We start from the raw sequence: 22,217 nt of genomic DNA, 5'->3' as shown, positions 1-22,217 counted from the left end.
TGGAGAAGGCTCTGGGGAGACCTGAGAGCAGCCTGTCTGTATCTAAATAAGGGCTGCACGAAAGAAGGGGACAGACTCTTCAGCAGATCTGTTGTGATAGGACAAGGGGCAATGGCTTCAAACTAACAGAGGGGAGATTCAGATTGGATATACAAAACTTTTTTTAATGTAAGGGTGGTGAGGCACTGGAACAGGTTGCCCAGAGAGGTGGTGGGTGCCCCATCCCTGAAGACATTCAAGGTGAGACTGCAGCAGGCTCTGAGCACCCTGACCTAGCTGCAGATGTTCCCATTCATTGCTGGGGAGTTGGACTGGATGGCCTCTAAGGCTCCCTTCCAACTCAAACTACTCTGTGATTCTGTGATCTGGTGAAGGCAATCTGCTAAGTGGTTAAGATGTCTGTGGGCACTGCCTCTCCTGCGGAGATTACAGCAGCAGTAGCAGGACCAGATAAGGACCAGCTAAAGGGCAAATCTGGTGGGAGAAAAAAAAAAGGTTTTTATCAGCTCATCTACTAATATCCTGGGGTATGGCACGGGGAGGCTGAGGAACGTGTGGGTTTGTGCTCTCATGAACGCTCCACAGCAGCTTCAGAAAGCAAGGAAAGACGACTAGCTGAGCCCTGTAAAACATCACCACCCCAGTTTTTCCGTAAACCGTTGATTTTCACATTCCTCGCTGTTTGCCTGACCCTGATCCAGAAGGGAAAGCACATCCGCGAGCCTCAGCCTCACCGAAAGCCAACGGCGTGAGCGGGAAACCCGCTGCTCAGGAGACGGCGGGGCTCACGGTGGTGCACGGGCCCCCACCGATGAGGGACCGACTCGAAAGACCTGAGGGGGTGGCACTGCCCGCTCCCCGCCGGGGCTGCCAGGGCCCGCTGCGGCCGTTCGAGGATCGATCTCTCGGCGCTCGGCAGGCGGCGGCCTCGCTATGGCGCTGAGCGGGCTGCGGGTGCTGGAGCTAGCGGGCCTGGCGCCGGCGCCGCTCTGCGGCATGATCCTCGCCGACTTCGGGGCCCGGGTGGTGCGGGTGGACCGGGCCCCCCGCTCCGCCGTAGCCACCGACGTGCAGGGCCGCGGCAAGCGCTCCTTGGCGCTCGACCTCAAGCGGCCCCCGGGCGCGGCGGCCCTGAGGCGGCTGTGCAGTGGGTCGGACGTGCTGATCGAGCCCTTCCGCCACGGTGAGGCGGCGGTGGAGGCCCGGGTTGGGGGGTTTGAGGGCTGTGCTTCGGGAGCTTTGCTCGGGGCAGCTCCACGGCGGCCGCTCTGTGTGCGGGAGCGGGCGGGTGCAGTGCTGAAGGCGTTCCCTCAGTTTGTGGCTTTTTAGATGTGTACAGGAGAAGTGGGAACAGCTTCTGGGAGTTTATTTCCTGTGGCTGGGTGAGAAAGGTCTGTGGGACAGACAGGGATGTGTGGAATCCATCAGCCCAGCTGCACCAAAGGGAGAAACTGTGCTCCTCCAGGCCTTGCCTCACTACCTGGGGCAGGCTGAGCAAATGGTGCTGGGCACCACCCGTGCGTCTGAGAGGAGAGTGCGTGTGTGAGCGCGGACAGCAGTGACTGTCAGCCCTGCTCACACTTGTGAGTTTAACATTGTAGGCAGCCTTGGAGCTTATGATTCCTCTGCAGGCAGCAGATGTGTGTGAGGTGCTTTATTCATTCATAAACCCTGTTTTAACTTTAAGAATTTCTCGTTCCAAGGGATGAAGCATATCCCCTATGAGGACAGAATGAGGGAGATCGGGCTGTTCAGCCTGAAGAGGAGAAGGTTCTGAGGTGACCGGATAGTGGCCTTGCAGTATGTAAATAAGGGCTGCACTAAAGAAGGGGACAGACTCTTCAGCAGGGTCTGTTGTGATAGGACAAGGGGAAATGACTTCAAACTAACACAGGGGAGATTTATTTTGGATATACAGAAGTTCTTTACTGTAAGGGTGGTGAGGTGCTGGAACAGGTTGCCCAGAGATGTGGTGGATGCCCCAACTTTCAAGGTGAGACTGGAGCAGGCTCTGAGCACCCTGATCTAGCTGCAGATGTTCATTGCAGGAGAGTTAGACTATGTGACCTTTATGAATCCCTTTCAACTCAAACGATTCTATGATACTGATTATCTGGAGATGCAGGCAATTCCATAACTAGACATTAAGGTTTATGGGCCTAAAACTATAGGAGGTATATCTGTGATCCAGCACAGAGCTAATGTGAACCGAAGAGATGAGGAGGGCCCGAATGGCCAGAGAATTTCTTTAGGCACACGTGTACATTGACCTTCAGACAGTGATCTTGTGGCACAGTGATTGTTGAACAGCCAGTCCTCACTGGTACTTGAAAATCTTGCTCTTATAATAGTGGGAGATTCAGCAGAAAGTAGCTTTTGACTTTGACCGTATATTCTGAGCCAGTACCATACCTTTGTTGTCAAATAAGTGAATTTATGGGTGGAGTATATTTGGTTCTATCAATAATTCTTTCAATTGAAAGAAGTTTTTATGCAAGCCAGTCCTGAAGCTTGTGTGAAGATTCTGTCCTCTGTTCCTATTTTAAGCTATGGTCATGAATCCCAAAAACTTTCATCTTTAGGAAGGCTGAATTTTTCTTTCATTTCCTCTTGGTAATGAGATGGACCTTGATTTTCAGAATAGGTTTGCGTTTGTAGAATTGTGGTACCAAATATCACACCTTTCTCCATAATGTTAAATATTTGCAGTGCTGGTGATACAAGAGATGTAGATCTTAAGGAACTTGAAGATGTAGTAATTCTGTGAACAATCTATGAAACAAGTTGCAGTAGTAGGTTCTGGAGTAGAACGGGCATATCAATTATGTCAGTACTGGGAGCTGTCCTGTTTACTGTCTTTACTGATGACCTGGACAAGGGGATTGAGTAGACCCTCAGTAAGTTTGCAGATGACACCAAGCTGGGAGGAAGTGTCGATCTGCCTGGGGGAAGGAAAGCCCTACAGAGCGATCTGGACAGGCTGGAACTGGGATGAGGCCGTTAAGGATGAAGTTCATAGAATCACAGAATCCTTAGTGTTGGAAGGGACCTTTAATGATCATCTAGTCCAACTCCTCTGCAATGAAGGACAGGGACATCCCTAGCTAGATCTAGTTGCCCAAGGCCTTATCCAGCCTCACCTTGAAAGTCTCCAGGGACGGGGCATCAATCACATCTCTGGGCAACCTGTTCCAGTGCCTCACCACCCACACTGTAAAAGACTTTTTCCTTATATCCAACCTACATCTACCCTCTTTAAGACTGTAGCCAGTTCCCCTTATTCTATCACCACAGACCCTGAAAAAGAGTCTGTCCCCTTCTTTCTTGTAGCTCCCCTTTAGATACTGAAAGGCTGCTATCTGGTCACCTTGCAGCCTTCTCTTCTCCAGGCTGAGCAGGCTCAGCTCTTTCAGCCTGTCCTTGTAGCAGAGGTGTTCCATTCCTTGAATAATTTTTGTGGCCCTCCTCTGGACACACTCCAGCAGGTCTGTGTCTCTCCTGTAATGAGACCCAGGTGGGTCCTCACCAGTGCAGAGTAGAGGGGCAGGATCACCTCCTTCACCCTGCTGGCTGCACTGCTTTGGATGCAGCCTAGGATATGTTTGGCTTTCTGGGCTGCAAAGGCACATTGCTGGCTCATGTCCAGCTTCCCATCCACCAGTACCCTCAGGGCTTTTTCATGCTCTCAATCCTTTCATCTCCCAGCTTGTTATGGTAGTGAAGGTTGCCTTAACCCAGGTGTAAGGTCTTGCATTTGGATTTGTTGAACCTCATGAGGTTCACCTGCTCAAGCCTGTCTAGGTCCCTCTGGATGTCATCCCATCCCTCTGTTGATTGTGCCCCACAGCTAGTTGTCATCAGCAAACTTGCTGAGGGTGCACTCGACCCCACTGTTATTGTAATTGATGAAGATATTAAAGAGTATCGATCCCAGCACCAACTTCTGGGCACACCACTTGTCACTGATCTCCATCCAGACATGGAGCTATTGGCCACCACTCTCAGCTTGATCATGCAGACAGTTCTTCATCGAAAAGTCCACCCATCAAATCCTTATCATTCCAATTTGGGGAGAAGGATGTTGTGGGATACCGTGTCAAAGCCCTTACTGAAGTCCAGATAGGTGACATCAGTGGCTCTTCCCCTGTCCATTGATGCAGTGGCACCGTCATAGAAGGCCACTAAGGTTGGTCAAGTAGGATTTGCCCTTGGTGAAGCCATGCTGGTTCCCCCTATTCATCTCACTGCCTTCTGTGTGCCTTAGCATAGCTTCCAGGAGGATCCACTCCATGATCTTCCTCGGCAGAGAGGTAAGACTGACAGGTCAGTCTTCCCGGGGTCATCCTTTTTACCCTTTTAAAAAATGGGTGTGATGTTACTTTTTTTCCAGTCACCAGGGACTTCACCTGATTGTCATGACTTTTCAAATATCATTGAGGGTGGCTTGGAGACTACATCAGCTCATTCCTTCAGGACTCTAGGATGCATCTCATCAGGACCCATAGACTTGTGGTTGTTCAGGTTCCTCAGGTGCTCACAAACCTGATCTTTGCTTACAGTGGGAAGGATGTTGCTTTCCCAATCCCCTCCTACCAAACCAAAAATTTGAGGGCTGTGTGGCGGGCAGTTATCAGAGAAGACCGAGGCAAAAAAGTTGTTAAGTACCTCAGCCTTCTCCTTGTTGTTACTGTTTTACCAGCTTGTCTGGTAGGCAAGACTAGAGGGGTACACCCTCCTGGACTTTCCTTTTCTGGCTGAGATTCCTGTAGAAGCCTTTGTTCTTTTTGGCATCCCTTACTAAGTTTAGTTCAAGTGAGGCCTTGGCTTTCCTGACCCCATCCCTACACCCTCCATCTGGTAGCTACAAACTCATTCCCATGTAGGCCATTTGGTTTTCCAAAAAACCAAAGTTCTGGCAGCGGCATCTGCCATGAAACCAGGTGTTTAAAGATAAGATCCATTTATTTGTTTCCATGTCCTTACCCAATACAGGAGGCAGAGAAGAATAGATGATCGGTGCATTCAGTTCATTTAGCCATTGTCCCAAGACCTTGAAGTCCCATTTGATAGCCCTTGACCCACGTGTAGCTGCTTCATGTCTCCCTATATGGAAAAGCAGTAAGGAGTTGTGGTCTGGCAGCCATACCAGGCTGGGTAGTTTCCTGGTGACATCCTGAGCCCCGGGAAGACAGCAGACTTCTCTAAGAAGAGGGCCTCCTCAGCATGTTGGACATTCAGTTCCCTGTAGGGAAGAAATACCTACAACTAGTAGCCATCTCTTCTTCTTCAGTGATGTAGTTTACATCACTCAACAAGACCAAGTGCTAGGTCCTGCACTTTGTCCACAACAAGCCCAGACAATACTACAGTCCTGGGTCATAGTGGCTGGAAGACAGTGTGAAAGAAATGGACCCAGAGGTGCTTATCAGTGTTCGACTAAACATGAGCCAGCAGTGTGCCCAGGTGGCCTCGAAGGCCAGTGGCATCCTGGCTTGTATCAGAAATAGTGTTGCCAGCAGGAGCGGGGAGGTTATCGTCCGCCAGTGCTCAGCTTTTGTGAGGCTGCACCTCAAGTACTGTGTTCAGTTTTGGGCCCCTCACTACAAGACAGTTGTAGAAGCCTTGAAGCATGTCCAGAGAAGGGCAGCAAAGCTGCTGAGGGGTCTGGAATACAAGTCTTGAGGGGAGTGGCTGAGGAAGCTGGGATTGTTTACTCTGAAAGACACTCAGGGGAGACCTTATCGCTCTCTACAGCTAACTGAAGGGAGGTTGTGGCAAGGTGCGGGTTGGCCTCTTCTCCCACATAACTAGCGATAGGACTAGAGGGAGTGGCCAGAAGTTGAGCCAGGGGAGATTCAGGTTGCATAGTTGGAAAAATTTCTTCTTCACGTAGTGGTCAGGCACTGAAATGGGCTGCCCAGGGAAGTGACTGTGTCACCCACCGTCCCTGGAGGTGTTCAAGAAACATTTAAATGTTGTACTAAGGGACATGGTTTAGTGGGGAAATACTGGTGGTAGGTGAATGGTAGGTGATCTTGGAGCTCTTTTCCAACCTCGGTGATTCTGTGATTCTATGGGGAATAAATCCCTTCCTCTCCAAACTGAATCTCCCTGCAGTCTGAGTGCGGATAATAGCTTATAGTCTGACCAGAAAGCACTGAGCCAATAAAAATCTGTATTTATTTGCAACTTGAGTCTGCTTCTTTTAAATCCATTATTTTAGAATGCAAGATCAAAAATTTAGGCTTGATTACTATAAACCCATGCTGATCAAGCCTATAATTCATTGATTTCTAAAAGTTCCTTTTTCTCTGTATTAGAAAAGAACACTTTTCTTGCGTAATTATTGCAAATAGTTTGTGGAATATATAGTGGCATGGTGCATTTGCATTAGTGAGTTAAAAGAGACAGGAATGCATGTTGTACTGAGAGGCTAATGTGATGAGGAGAATATTCAATTGGAATATTCCGCTCCCCTCCCCTCCCATCCCCTCCCCTCCGCTCCCCTCCTATATTTCACTGGAATATTGGATATTCCAGTGGATATTCTAGTGGATATATTTCAGTATATTGGATTTCAATATATCCAATATATATCCAATAATATTTCACTGGAAAAGTGGAAGCAATCTCATAACATTTAGGTGTGGAAAATGTAAGAGTCTGCTCTTTTTTGAGGGGAACTGTTTTAAAGTCATGCCTGCCTTTGGTAACTTTCTACTATAGAGTAGAGCAAGCTGTTGGCCTGCTTTTTGAAAACAAAACCAAAAACAAAGCAGAAAAATAAGAAATGACCCTAAGCCTTAATTTCCACTTAATTGGCTTGCATTCAAAATGTATGCAGTGTGCTGGTAATTTGTGACATTCTGACTGTTAATGTTTTAATATGAACAGTGATTTAGAATATATTATTTCAGAAATTGCAGTTAATTTCAGTTGTTTTATGATTAAACATTCAATCACCTATATTATTAAACATAAATGTGAATTAGGATTCTGTGCTTTGTCTCGTTAAGGTGTCATGGAAAAACTTGGTCTTGGTCCAGAGGTCCTTCTGCATGAGAACCCCAGACTCATCTATGCTAGACTTACTGGATTTGGTCAGACAGGAAAATATGCCAAGTCTGCAGGTCACGACATCAATTATGTGGCTTTATCAGGTAGGCTGTAAAATTTTCTGTTGAATGAAGTGTTATTTTTCTTCTAAGTCAAGACTCAAGATTTCACTGGGAAGTTCTTTGCAGATAGCTCAGGTAACCTCTGATGCAGTGTGATGAAACAACTGACCAGATCTAAAGCATACCCATCAATAAAAGGAGGATTTCTTTCTCCTTGTGGTGCTCCCTGCTCATTTCTCCAGTCAGCTCTGGTGCTTGCTTAACCCCTTGGGAAACTGACTCAGCTCACTAACAAGTCAAAAACTAACTAAGTAAAAAGAGAATGTTTTTCTGGCAGGAAATTGAGATGAAACAGTTCATTAAGAGGTCTGAGAAATATAAAATGCTGGTATAAGAAAGGATGAAACACTGGCTGGACTGGACAGTTCTTTTTGGCAGCAGCAGTGAGCTGTTAGGCTGGACCAGCATGACTTCTCAGACTGTACAGTTTTTTCCTTCCTTTGTATTATTTTATCTGAATAAGATTTTTCTCTTTATAGAAAGGACAGAAGTTTTTATGCATTTTTGTCTTTCTTCAGGGCTTTTCTCTTAGAAAATCTGATTATAATCCCCAAAGGTCTGTGGATTATTTTGTGTGTATTTGTGAGCATCTGCTTTAAAGTAAAGTAAGGGAAAACTAGGCAGCCTAAGCCATTTGAGCATCCTCTGCTTTTCTTCTCTAAGTATCTGTATTGATATCAAGTGAAGAGAAAGGAAGTTTAAAATAATGTGCTTTTATCTGTAGTGCTGTTTTCTTATACTATTGTATTGTGGACAGAATGCTGATTTCAAGTATCATAATTCTACAGGTATGCAATATCAGACAACAAAATTACCCAACTCTGATGGTAGCAATCAGTGCACCATCAGTGCTGTCTGGCATGGCCTTATTTACTGCTGTTCTCACTGCTTCTGTTTCTGCTGCTTCTCCAAGTGTATGAGGGAGGAGAGAAAATGGGCCAAAAAATTCTTGGCTTCTGCCAACTTTAAGGAAATAAGTATTAGAAAGATATCTGTCCTAAAAAACGAGATATCACGTAATGGGTAATTTCCTGATGAGCTCTGGCTTTCTTTAAATAAGTAGGCTAATGTGATGATGACTGAGAACCTTAGGACTGTTGAAAGTGAGATTTCAGTCAGTGATGTTGCTTTATGTTTGCACCACAAGCTTTGCAGAATTACTTACACAATGCAGTCTGTTGTCTGTACTTAGGAATTGAGTTAAAACATTATCCAACTAAATTCTGCTGCAGAATCACACAGTTCTCAGGAAATTTTGACAATGTTTGTTATGAATCTCAGGCCTTAGGCTAAAGGCTTAGGACAGACGTGACCATATGCAGAGTTTTATTTACCCAAAGGGACCTACATGGGAGCTATGAAGAATGAAGTGACAGTAAGAAGGCTGTTCAGGATGTCAGAAAAATGCTGACAGGTTCAGAGCTCTGACTGAAATAAACTTGTCTAGCCTTTACTCTATCCTCTTTCATTTTCTGCATGATGTCTGGCATAAACATAGGTTCCTAGTGCCCGTTGCATGCAGTCAGGGGTTACCTTTGTATGTTATTCATCCATTCCTCTGATACACAGCCTGTTTTTCAAAGATAGTTCTAGTGGGAGAGTAGAACAGAAGTGGGGATATCAGTGTGAAATCTGTTGTTAGGATTGTTAATTCATGGGTTATATGCACTGAAGATTGTAAATCTGCATTCTTACTTTAAAAGCTTCAAACAAGAAAAATTTACTACTGTTGCTCTGAGGAATGTTCATAATGCCTACTGATTTTTTTTTGGGGGGGGTTCTATGCATGTAAAAGTATTAATATAGAACTATTGCATACAAGTTAATTTTCTATGAAATATTGTACCTATATAGCCAGATGGTCAGTGATTTATCTATGAGATACTAACTTCTTTGTTAATTTATGTATTTAGATATATCTTCACTGATATTTCACATATCCTGTTATTTTGTGAATGACAGAGTAACTATTTGCTAAGACATGGCTGGAGATGAGTCAGAAAGCCATTGGGAGAAGTTTGCTTTGGCCTGCATTTGTCTGCATAGATTGAAAAGAATGAAACTTAAATTATAAACATCAGTTTTTAATGCGTATGTTTGCTTTGATTGCTCTGTTTCAGGTGTGCTGTCAAAGCTGGGTAGAAAAGGTGAAAATCCATATGCACCTTTAAATCTTCTAGCTGATTTTGCTGGTGGAGGTGTGATATGTGCACTGGGCATTATTATAGCCCTTTATGAACGTACCATATCTGGCAAAGGGCAGGTTGTTGATGCAAGTATGGTAAGTCTTGTCTTTGGGAAGAGGTGGAAGAGTCGTTGGATTTGTCTGTTAAGATATTTGGTTTCTTTTTTTCCTACGCTAAATCTCTTAAAAGGAGGAAGTTGGAGCTACTGACTAAGGTTTAAAGTTGAGAACTTGGAATGGGAAAGTAAATAATCTCATAAAATAGCTATTTTTCTACCTGCAGGCTGTTTTCACAGGTCACTGTTACCATGACATCCTTAAAACATAGGGGACATACTGCAGGCTCTTCTCCAGTGCCTTTCCCTATTTTTCTTCTAGCAGTCTACCTTCTTCAAAAACTGTTAGCTGTGTACGTTTGGTGAATAACTTTGATGTATGGAAATTGAAATAGGGTATGCAATAAATAACTAATACATTACAGCAAAAATAATGATCCTAATAAAATATTTGCATTAATTTTGTCCTAGATAAAACTGCTTGTAAATTTGGTGTGGATCGTGTCTTATGAGAAGCAGTGTTCCCTAGAAAGATTACACAGCCATATATCATTGCTGAGAAATTAGTTTCAAGTGCTTTGTATTAATGTGCTGTAAAATAAAGGCAAATTTTTTGATTGCTTAATACTTAATACTGTAGAATTTTTAAGTGCAAGGCCACCCATTTACACATGTAGAAAAAGTATATATTTGCATTAATTCTTGAAATCTGTATTATCTGCATGTGTACTGCCTCCCCCCCCCTCCTCCCTTCTCTCTTTCACTTTCCTTCTCTCTGATTTTGTTTGTGGGGTTCTTTTTTCTAATTAAGGCAAGGGATTGTGTTTAGTAAATTCACAGAGGATGTGGATGTGGGAAGAACTGCAAGCATGTTGGATGCCAGGATTTGAATTGAAACTGACTTTTACAAATTGGAGAGATGACCTGAAAAAAAGTTGGCTGAAATTCATTGAGACCTCTGCTCTGTAATTTTCTAAAGCAGAAACAATTAGCTGCACAAATAGGCTGAATTATCATCCTGGAGGTTTATAGTAGTCACAAGCTGAACATGAGTCAACAATGTAATGTTGTTGCAAAACACATACACATTGTATTGGGATGTATAAACAGGAAATAGAGCCACCAAGGTTTCTTAATTCTTACAGTCTAATCAGTATTTCTAAAGCCTCAGGAAAATACTTTTTCTGACACTGGACATTGTCCTTCACAAAACATTGACTAATTTGAGGAGGTCCAGGGAACACAACAAAAATGATTGTGAGTGTAAAAAACATGGCCTGCAAAGGAAAATTGAGAGGATTTGCGTCTTTTATGAAAAGATATGGCAAGTCTTCAAATACTTAAAATACTTCTTGCATTTCAGAGTAGAATGTTTCAGTTGGAGGGGACCTTCAGAGGCCATCTAGTTCAACTGTTTGGAGTATTACTTCATCTTCACTATTGGTACTTTAAGTTACTAAAACAATTTTCTGTGAGTCAAGTCAGTGCAAGTCCACTGATGTCTTTATGAGATCTCTGGCTCACTGGGAATGGAATGTGGGATATTTTTTGATTGTAGAAAAATGTGTCAACTGCTTACCTCAGAAGAATGAAGTAACTGGTCTGAACAGCTTCATGTATTGTCTCATCTCATTGACTATACGGATCATAGATTTCAGTACAGTGAGCACGATAGTTCCCACATGCTGAGTATGATGCAGGGTGGATGCCACAAGGTAGTATGGTAGCCACAATGATGCTTCTGCATCCTCACACATGTGAGTTAGAGCAACACTTTAGGGTCACTTGAAATTTAGACACAGCGTCTACAGCTGTTGGTAGGCATCTGATCACGCATGACTCGCTCCTTGTGGAAAGACAGCCACAGGAAAAGATGATGATAATGATCACTTGCATAATAGTCCCATGGCGAGAGCATTTAGCTGTCTGACAGAAGGCTGAGGTTCCAGGTCTTTGGAGATGTTCAAAAGCAAAACTCCCACATCCTAGAAGAGTTCCTCAGTCACGAGGATAGAAGTTAGGTTGGTGTGGGTTTATTCTCAGCTTTATTTGAACTGTTTCATTCTGCAGAGGGAACAGAAGACTCATGGAGCTGACAGAGGTCATCCAGGGGAATTGTGCCTCTGGATTCTTGTCCCTCCTTCAGAGGCTGTTAATGCTTTTAGCATTAGGAAATCATTAAGTGAAATGCCAAACAATTATGATAATCACTGTACACTTGGGCTAAAGTGAAGTCTTCCCATGTTATCCTTTTTATGTTTTAAAAGAAAGTGACCACATTAATGTGTGTATGTGGTGTAATTTCAGCCTGCCTTTGGAGATTTGTTGAGGATGTTAGACGCTTTTGTCTCTGAAGTGCAGCAGACTTCATGCAGAAGCTAGCTGTCCAGTTCCCCAGATAGGGGTATTTCTGAAATCTATATGTCAGTCCAAAATAGTAGTGCTATTTTATTATATCTCCTGGGCAGGTAATACTGTGAATAGATATTGTCAGTAGTTCTGAAAAATTTTTGGAACCAAAATCTAACTTGTAGTTAGAGCTTATTCTGGTATTATCCTCACTTGTTATTATCCTTATTTGCAGTGGTTTTTTCTGTAATTTTTTGTTAAAATGAGCATTGCTAGATAAGATGATCAATGAAGCAAGCCCCATTTTGATATCTTTGCAGTCATTTTGCAAACATGCAGATGATGGTACATAGTATTTTTTTATGAGAAAGTTAACTTCATCATATTACAAGTAGGGCAAAAAATATTTCTGTATTTGTGGCAGGAACTTGAGGAAGAGGCCAAGCAATACATGCTAAATGAAGAAGCCTTCATGACTGCATACTTCAAAGATATACATAGTTTAAATTCTTGTTTTAAAGGGTAGAAATTAATATATATGAAGAATTGGTGGCTTTTTATTTTGGTACATGTAAAGTTAAAATATGACATCATCTAATTTTAGTAATGATGTTTACATAATCCTCTTTAGCACACAGCTTGAGGAATCTTGTCTCAAACTCACTGAAATTTCTACGTTTTGAGACCATACTGCATTTCTCTTTACAGTCATATATAATGCTGATCTAATAGATGCATATACATCATACATTATTATATACTTATTGTATATTATGTACATATTAGATATGTATTATATACATATTTATTGCATAATATATATAATATGTATATAAAATACATACAGAGTGCTGATGAGAACATCTTAAAAAAAAAACTTCAGTAAAACCAAATGAATCCTATTTTGCCTTTCAAGCTCCTTGTGTTACTACAGAGATATGAGTGCTGACTAGATCATTACACAGCTCAGGTTTTTCACTTTTCCATTCAAATGTTTCTGGTCATGTCCTATTACTGTCACATCTTCTCTTACTATTTTTCTAATGCAGTTGGAAGAAATTAGTCTGCTGGCGAGCAAAACTGTAGAGTATGGTTTTGCTTGGAAAGATGGGAACAAGTAACTTCATAAAAGCTGAACAACCTGAATTTTCAACTAGTTATGCTCTGCATAACCAAAATTTTAAGGAGAAATCAAAAGACAGGATTAACCATGTTTTCTAGTGCTGTATTCATGAGACAGTTCCCTATTCAAAGGTTACTTTGGTATTGTGCTATACTTCTCAGTGACAAGAGTGGGAAAATATGTTTTTTTTAACTTAGGGATCCAGATGAGCTTTCCAGCTTTCATGTTATAAGAAAGTTTTAACCTTCAATTTCCTTCCAGTTTTTTTTTTCTAAAAATAGCAGTATAATCAATAAATTCAAGAAAATATAATGTTCGGAAATGTATGTTTTTATATATTTTATATATTTTATATACGTAAGTATAAATACATGTATTAAAATACAGAAAAACTGATACTTGAAGGATTTATGCTTATTGGTATATATTTATATGCTTATTTATATAGATGTGTAGGGATAGAACACTTGATGGTATACAATGTTCTGTAGAGGCAAGAAGTTTATTCTTTCAACTAAAATTACTTCATGTTCTCTCCTAGTGGATATAAAATCACTAATGATTTACTGAAGCTGTTGTTTTGTTTTTCTGTGTATCTTTAAGGTAGAAGGAATAGCATATATAAGTTCTTTTCTGTGGAAATCACAAAATTTAGGACTCTGGAACAGACCACGAGGTGAGAACCTACTAGACAGTGGTGCACCATTTTATGAAACCTACAAGACCTCTGATGGAAAATTCATGGCTGTTGGTGCTATTGAGCCTCAGTTCTATGACCAGTTAATAAAGGGTGAGTAGCCTGGAGTAGTTTTTTTCTCAACAGCAATGCATTATTGAATGACATGAAGTTAGTTATGTTGATTTCCTTGTAAAAGCCAAACGCTTATTGAAACCAAGTGGATAGTATGGTAGCAGAAGACTTTCTTCCTCTAGGAATTGATTTCTCTAGTTTTTATCCTTTCATGTTATCCTCAGATACTACATTTAAATTAGAACTTTTCTTCTGGAATTTCAGCAGTGGTAGTCCATGATGTGGCTTGGTTTAAGTACTAATGAACTGTTTTTCAGAACCATTTTATTCAATGGGAAGTGAATACACTTTAAAAGAAGACTTAATTCTTTAATACCGCAAATAAAATTGCAAGCAATTTCAGTTATTTCTGCTATAAATTTTTTAAAGAGGCTTGAAATTATTTTAGAAGGAAATGCTCGTTGACAACAATATTTTAAAAAAAAGCTTTTTGAATTAATTTCTGTCACAGAATTTCAGTGTGTGTGTCCAGCTAAGGATGTTATTTCTACATTTAAATCAAGATTTTTGAAATATGATTATAAAATTCAGTTTACTGTTTGATAAATTAGAAAAAACATAAAAACTATATTAAATGATGAGAAAGTGTCTAGGGGAGTGCTACAAAGATGGTGAGGCTCTGAAGGGCAAGGTGTGTGAGGGGGTGTGGCTGAGGGCCCTGGCTGCGCTGGGCCCAGCACAGAGCAGGCTGAGGGGAGGCCTCATGGCGGCTGCAGCTCCTCACAAGGAGCAGAGGGCAGCGCTGAGCTCTGCTCTCTGTGACAGCGACAGGGCCTGAGGGAACGGCATGGAGCTGTGACAGGGGAGGGCTGGGTGTTAGGGAAAGGCTCTGCCCAGAGGGCAGTGGACATGGAACAGGCTGCCCAGGCAGCGGGCAGGGCACTGGGCTGATGGAGCTCAGAGAGCGTTTGCACAGCACTCTCAGAGATAGGATTTGAATTTGGATGGTGCTGTGTGGAGCTGAGAGTTGGGCTCGGTGATCCTTGTGGGTCCCTTCCAACTCATGATATTCTGTAATTCTATGCAGAATCATTATTGCATGAGCTTAAAACATGCTGTAATGTTTTAATTTTGTTTATTTATGGCATTAATGAAATTAAATTTTACTTCCCAAAATAATTTGGTATATATTTTCTGTTTCCAGTGTTCTGAGTATGAAATATATCAAAAGTTGTCAATCTAATTTTAATTTTGTTTAATGAGGAGTACCAACATAAGATATAGCTGAAGCAGATATTTTCAGACAGTGTTATGTATACTACTTTTTTGTACAAATGACCTAAATGTGGTAAATCTTTGCTGAGTGAGGATGATAGTACCTTATTCAGTGTCTCTCCGCTGATGATTCCATCTGTTGTGGAGTGAGTACCTTCTCACAGGCAGTTACTGCCAGCTCTGCCTCAGTCAGCTGCGCTGTGCTAACAAGAGTGTAGTCAGTGCGAGGACCTGCACTTTTTAGGAGTTTTTGAAACTCAGGAGTGCAGTTAAAACAAGATGACATGAAGGTATGGGATTGTAAGATGGGACATGCCTTTGGTGAGTGGGATCCCCAAGTGGCCATGTTCTATGTGGCTGAAAAGGGCTGTTTATCAAAATTGCTGCATGTTGATATGTGAAATGCATATGGCAGGCTGCTGAAGTAACTCACTGACATGTCTAGCACTATGTGCTGCACCCACATAGATGCCAAGTTTGGAAGATCCATGTTCCAGGCTGAAGATAGTGGTACTCCTGTTTCTCGTTATCCTGAGACTATCTTGTCTGTCTTTGAGCTCAATTTCTGTGTTACTCTTTCTTGAAAGAGACAGTTGTTTATTTCACACTGCAGTTCTTGGAGAAGCTATTTCCATCCAACCCCTGGAATCTTTTTCCGCTTGCAAGAAAGAATTGGAGATGAAAAATAAGTATAAAATTGTATTGAAGTAAAGTTTAACCTCCTCTTTTGGAAGGTAGGGAATTGGAATTCTAGTACATGTCTGTAGGGAGAATGCCCATATTAAATGCAACGGAAAGAAAAAAAGAATAAATCTGCATCTTCAAGTACCCACAGGTTTGGCTTGAAGTGGTCAAATACCAGCCGGCAGTACTCATGGCTGCAAAGTTTTATTCTTCTCAGGAGATTAAGTTGCAGAAGTGGAATAGAATCCATAGTTGTTACTAGAGGAAGTAAATTCTTTAACGGAGTCAGGTGTTGGTTTGTCACTCTTTCTCAGAGAACCTTTGTTGAACGTCCCGGCATCCTGTGCTGATTATTGCTCCAGGATGAAGTCTTAGGCTTTTGTCTGTCAGCAAACCAGTCATGTTATCTTAGAAGGTTGCTGTGATGGATGAATCCAGTGTTCACACAAAGTATCATGATCACTGACTACTTTCTGTCTTACCTAGATTCAATTTCCTGAGGAAATTGCTAAAATCTCTTTTCCTCTTTGTGATTTCTGAGAAGTTTATAGCATAAATTTGGAGCAACAACTATAAATTCATCTGCCTATGCTGGAGCATCCACATTCAACAACTTTATTTTCATGCTTGAAAATATTCTGTTTGCTTAAAATGTGTAGAAATTGTTTGATTTTAACAGCTGAAGTTTCAAAAGTTATTTCAGCTATAAAATACCTGTGTACTGAGATGGAAATTATGAAATCACAGAATCACAGAATGTCAGGGATTGAAAGGGACCTAGAAAGATCATGTAGTCTAATCCCCCTGCCAGAGCAGGATCACCTCTATTAGGTCACACAGGAACGCATCCAGGCGGGTTTTGAATGTCTCCGGAGGAGGAGACCCCACAACCTCTCTGGGCAGCCTGTTCCAGTGTTCTGTTACCCTTAATGTTAAGAAGTTTTTTCTCCAATTTATGTGGAACCTCCTGTGTTCCAGCTTGCACCCATTGCCCCTTGTCCTATCATTGGTTCTAAGTATCCAAATTCTAAGTCTGAAATGTATAATCACAACTGCACGTGTTTTCTGTTTGCTTCTTTCAAAAATTCAGTATACAGACTGCAGTCTTCTAAGGAAATACTGTTTTTTGCCTTTAATTACATTTTTTTCTCATTTCTAGTCACTGATTTTCTTTCTGTGTTCTGTAAAAAGTGAGACTGAACTAATATTTTTTCACAACGCTGTATTTAAAATAAGTTGTCTTTCCTCACTGTATTCATGTGCATATTATGAATTGCTGAGACTTTCACATAGGAATAATTACCCCCTTCAGTAGCTCTGCTTGCAAGCTTTCTAAAGCAATTGTGTACTGAATTAGAACAGATGATTCGTCTTGTGGCTCTTGGAATTTTTTTCCTTTCTGGGATATCTGTTACAGAAATTCAGTTCAGAATTTAAGCTTTTGGATGTTACAGGGAAGAGAAAGCAGCTTGTGAGAACTGTATTTCTATTTCACAAACCCAAGGAGCTTTGACTTAGGCTGAGTCGTCTGTTCAAGGCATTAACTCTCTGCTTTGAAGTAGCTTTAAAATAGTATGTTCCAGTTACAGTTTCCATAATTTTGTTTCATAATTCTTTTTTTCCCCATAATTCTGGTCAGTTCTGCTGGTGCTGTTCCAGATAAAATCTAAAGCCTCTTTATATGTCTCTGTCCATACTCAGAGAAGAGGTTACTTTTGCCATTCTTTTGTAATGAGAACACAAGGATAGGGATTTTGTGAAAGTATTAGTTGGAAATTTAAAGATTGCAAAAGTGAGCAGAGAACGTAATTTCTGAAGGAGTTGTCACTGCCCTGAGAATTCTGGTAAGCAGAAGCAAAACTGTCTTTTGGCTTAGGGTTCACTTCAGAATTAGGAGCCCAGTACTGGAACTGAGTGCAGTTAATGAAATGGTGAGGAAAGTTCTTTCTTAAGGATCTTCAGAGGGAGACTTACTAAGTTAAAGAAAATACATCTTGGTTTGAGAAGAATGTTGGCTTTCGTGGATTGTGTTCAGCAGGAAAAATTAGATTTTTTCTTACCACGAGTTTATAAAATTAAAAAATAAGTTGGTTATATGAGAGACTGAAGCTGTATAAAATAGATATGGTAAATAATTGCTGTAATAGCTTCACTATCATGAGTTGAATTCTGATTTCACTATAGACCTTTTCCTGTTCTCAAATATCCTGTAATCCTTTTGCTTATATTAATTTTATTACTATGAAGTCAGTGAAATAATGAAATTGCCTTTGCATTTTACAAGAAACCTGGTGTAAGGTACATGTGCTACTAATGTTAAGTCTCAGTATTTAGATAAAAAGAGTTGGAATGTCCTCCAGCTGACCTGTAAATTTGTTCTGCAAGTTTCTCTTGATCTTTAGCAGTATGAGGTTAGTATTGCTGTAGCCAAGCTAGGAGAGGCATGCAGAACACAAAGTTCATGTATCATGCAAGAAGCTTGAAATTTGCCCTGCCTGTGGCAGGGGGATTGGAACTTGATGATCCTTGGGGTCCCTTCCAACCCAAGCTGTTCTATGATTCTATGAACTTTACTATATAAAGTGAACTTTGTATAAATTTACGTTGATAGGAAAAGCAGAAACAATCACATGTGTTTAATAAACCTTTTACTACAGTGTGTGTCTTCTATTTAAAAGGATGGAAAAAATGGCACTGTAAGGAGACTTAATTTTTCTTTTTTTTAAAAAAAAACATTATGTCAAAGGTGTACCGGGTAGGCTATTAGGCTTTTTTTAAAAAAAATCTTCAGATGAAAATTGAACAAGAAGGGCTTGGAAGCCCTGATTGCTCTACCAGATACTCTGTGTAAAGGATATTTTGCTTTTGATTATATTGGGTGAAATATGTTATTTTGCGGTAGCCCAAGCAATTCTGTGCTGTGTAATTGTTTCCTTGTTGACTCATTTGTTCCTGCTGCAATTCTCTTCATCTGCACCACAAATGGTTAGCACAAGCTGGAAAATGAGAGGCTTTGGTGCTTAAATGTTGTCAGTTCATACTATTTAAAGTTGTGGTCTTCAGTGGTCCTTGGAAAATGAGCATGTAATATTAAATTCTAGGTTCTGCATATTGTTCTATTTTACTAGAGCATGTGTGGTTAAATTCAGCCAACTTTCCATCTGGCACAATCTCCAGACATAATTGTGTAATAGGATAATGGTAGATCGTTATTCATATTGGATTGAATGGTAGAACGAAAAACAAAATTAATAAGCATATTGGTGCTAAGCAGACAGTGTTTCCATTTGACATAATTTCAGGCATTGGGATGGAGTCTCAGGTAGTATACTGTTACTTAACTTTACCTGTTGTGGAAGGTAAATTTAAGTCATCTCCTAGTCATTAAGTAAACTGGCTCTTACTGCTCATTTCTCAGTTAAATAATCAACTCCATTTTGTAAGGGTCATTAGGTTCAATTAAATTATGGATACTTAACCACTGTGAGTAGTTCATCTTTTTTATGAAGATGATATGAATAGCTAGGAATAATAGACTCTAATTTTAGTTATCTAAGGTACATGTGACCTCATGACTTGATAAGGACAAAGCCTTATCGTGTAATAGTACATAAGGACATATTCTTGGGAATCTCTAATGTGATGGGAAGATTATTATTCTGCCTTTGGCTGTCTTGATTTTCTTCTAAATGTGAACTACTGCAAGACTATATTTCTCTGTCTGGAGATTAGCAGTTTTCTGTGCTGTATTTTGCAGTATCAAAGTAAGATTTTGAAGCATGTGTTCATTTTAAAATCACTGTTTAAGAATTTTGTGAGTGGCACCATTTCATATTATGAGAACTTTATAATTTGGAGGCAACTATGAGGTCCAAGAAATGCATGTGGTGGAGATTCTATGGAATAAGAAAGAAGGTGTCTTCTCCTTTATGTTTCACTTAGCTGCATTTTGACTCCTTTCAGTGATAATTAAGTTGTAGAAATAGTGGAAGATACAGAAAAGGTGTTTTTTTTCTAGCTATCTGCAACTGAAGACGAGAGTTCTGTGTAAACGCTACATGCAAACAGGCATCTATTAGAAAAGCTTGTCAACAGTTGCAAATCAGATCATTCTTCTGATAGCACCTGTATCAAAAGGTGTAAGAAGAAAAGCTTGAAACTAAAATTTTGCAGAGCTCCACATTTCCTCTGTCTTTTGCATAGAGCAGTTTTCCAAGAAGCTCCCTTTTTGTTTGTTTTAAAGCATTATGCTGTAATTGTTCTCAAACCTTTCTTAATTTCTGAGATTAACTTCTCTCCTGTACCTGATTTCTGGATTTTGTCTGCTTCATTGAAGCTACTAAATTTCAAGATGTGATAATTTGGACAACCTTCTATGTGCCAATTCTGAATGCTGTTTGATATAGGCTGTTTATACCGTCTCCTACTTGGAAATACGGGTTAATTATGTCTCTTGTTTCCTATTTCTTTTTTGAGGGTAACTTAGAAGAAATTTTAACAGTTCTTCCATCTCCTTCAAGGTTGAGCATGGAGTGCAGAGAGCAGAATCCATGAGAACAGAATTAGAGATGGGAAACTGCTGCAAAGGAGAGATCTGAACTCCACACTGAGAAAGGAAATGATGCCTAGTTGGGAAAAGGGCCTAGGACCCCTTAGTTCAGAAGATGTTCAGTACAAAGCCTACATATCAAAATTCTGTGTCTCAGAAGGGATATGTGTATTCCATACCTAGATAGCCCATGTCACTGACCTTCGGGGAAGCTGGGTCCTTAAGCAGTTAGGGAGTGTAGCAGGTGTTGGTTTAAGAGCAGAAGCAGAAGAATCTGAACCTGGGAAGTTTGCTGAAGAGATGAGAGCAGCAGATGCTGCTGGAGCCCATTTGGACTGAGTGGGTCCGAGAAGCAGGTCAGTTAGCCTGTAGCCACCTGCAGCCAACCTATCTCATCCACTTTGAGCCTGAGCATATCCATCCTCACTGTCTTATCATTTCTAGCATGGAAATACCCTATGATTTTGGACTCTAAACAGCTTCTGCGCCATAAGTACATTGTTGCAACCCTTAACCCATTCAGCAGAGTTCTGTACCAGCCAGTAGATAGCCCAGTACCTATTCCAGAAAATGTTTCCAGGACAAAGTGCAGCTGCTAGGCAGCTACTGCTCTTAGGAAGTGTTTATGAGAACGAGCATCTGTTATATGAATTTAGTTAAAAGGCTGCAGCTGATACTGTTTACTCTAATTGGAAATCATGTAACATTTTATTGTTCTTCTCCATGACCTATGTTGTCAAAATCCCAGTGAGTTTTTTTTTAGTTAGTATGCTGTGCTGCGTTGGACAGCCTGCAAAATAATAGCATACTGAGAAACATACTTAATTAGGGACAGCACTTTGTCTAAGCTAAGCTGTTCTGCTTTTCTCCTTTCAGGTCTTGGGCTGGATTCAGATAAACTTCCCAGTCAGTTGAGTTTCTCTGACTGGCCTGAAATGAAGAAAAAGTTTGCATCCATCTTTGCACAGAAGACACAAAGTGAATGGTGCAGTATATTTGATGGAACTGATGCCTGTGTGACCCCTGTTTTATCCTTTGATGATGCTCCCTTACATCAGCATAACAAACAAAGGAGTTCTTTTATCAAAAGTGATCAGGAAGAGATAAGTCCTAGACCTGCTCCTCTTCTTTCAAGGACCCCTGCTGTTCCATCGTTTAAAAGAGATCCTTTTATAGGCGAGCACACAGAAGAGATACTTCTAGAATATGGGTTTACTCAGCAAGAGATTGCTAAACTTTATTCTGATAAAGTAATAGAATCCAACAAACTAAAAGCTAATCTATAATCTGACGGTGCAAATCAGATGAACTTTGGGCTAATGCAGTAAGATTTTATGTATTGAATTACATGACAACTGAATATTATTGTGCTGTTTCTTTTAAATGAATGTTTTAAATGAAGTTTTAAATTTAGTGGAAAACAGTGGGAGTTCTGTGTCTGCATACCAGGATGGTTTGTGGTCTACAGTGACACCAAAGATGTGTTCTGAAGTTCTACACTATTTGTCATAGTAAGCAGATGTAAGTCCTCAAAATATTTTTTAAATGGTATATCCTGTGAAACTTTCAGTTCTTTTAACTCATAGTTAAGCTGTTCCTTTGTAATGTATGCCATAATTACTTGAAGGCAATACTCTCCTTAAAATACAGTTACGTGCTTACTAAGTAGTTGATTTTTTACTCATAGATTAAAGGGGATTTTTATCTTACCATATTGGTTGATTTGCCTTATCATACCAAAACAATGATTCGAATAATTGTGTTGCTGCAGAGTTATTATGATGAAGTAATTGTATTTAATATTCTGTCTACATTTTGTTAAAACGGTCTCCTGATTGTATTACATTCGGCTTCCTAGTTTGCCTGAAAAATCATTTCAGAAATAAATTCCTCATTATAAAATATCTGCCAAATGTTGATTCTTTACTTTCTTTCTGGAAAAATGAAAGGCACAGGTAGTTGCACAGGTTTTAAACAAAGGTTATACTGTAGTGCTAGTCATTTCCTTCAAAATTAGTAATTTGAAACATTCTTTGCTCTTTCAACACAAATATATATATTTAAAAT

General features: G+C 40.5%; 1 protein-coding gene across 1 annotated transcript; it reads left to right on the top strand.

Moving 5' to 3' along the window:
- AMACR (alpha-methylacyl-CoA racemase) lies at positions 711-22,054 on the top strand. Its single transcript, XM_021381182.1, has 5 exons — positions 711-1,183; positions 7,017-7,160; positions 9,299-9,459; positions 13,495-13,681; positions 21,027-22,054. The coding sequence occupies exons 1-5, from the start codon at positions 934-936 to the stop codon at positions 21,434-21,436; spliced, it is 1,152 nt and encodes a 383-aa protein (XP_021236857.1). The 5' UTR covers positions 711-933; the 3' UTR covers positions 21,437-22,054.

The sequence above is a fragment of the Numida meleagris genome, chromosome Z (genome assembly GCF_002078875.1).
Source record: "Numida meleagris isolate 19003 breed g44 Domestic line chromosome Z, NumMel1.0, whole genome shotgun sequence".
NCBI classification, from domain to species: domain Eukaryota; kingdom Metazoa; phylum Chordata; class Aves; order Galliformes; family Numididae; genus Numida; species Numida meleagris.
Note: the sequence above shows the minus strand (reverse complement) of the source record. Positions and strands in the feature narration are given on the sequence as shown.

What these genes read in the sequence shown, in the direction of transcription:
- AMACR (XM_021381182.1), top strand. Translation starts at nt 934, where the DNA reads ATGGCGCTGAGCGGGCTGCGGGTGCTGGAGCTAGCGGGCCTGGCGCCG. An exon ending in AGGTTGTTGATGCAAGTATG is followed by an intron (nt 9,460 to 13,494) that starts GTAAGTCTTGTC and finishes TGTATCTTTAAG; the next exon opens with GTAGAAGGAATAGCATATAT. An exon ending in CTATGACCAGTTAATAAAGG is followed by an intron (nt 13,682 to 21,026) that starts GTGAGTAGCCTG and finishes TTCTCCTTTCAG; the next exon opens with GTCTTGGGCTGGATTCAGAT.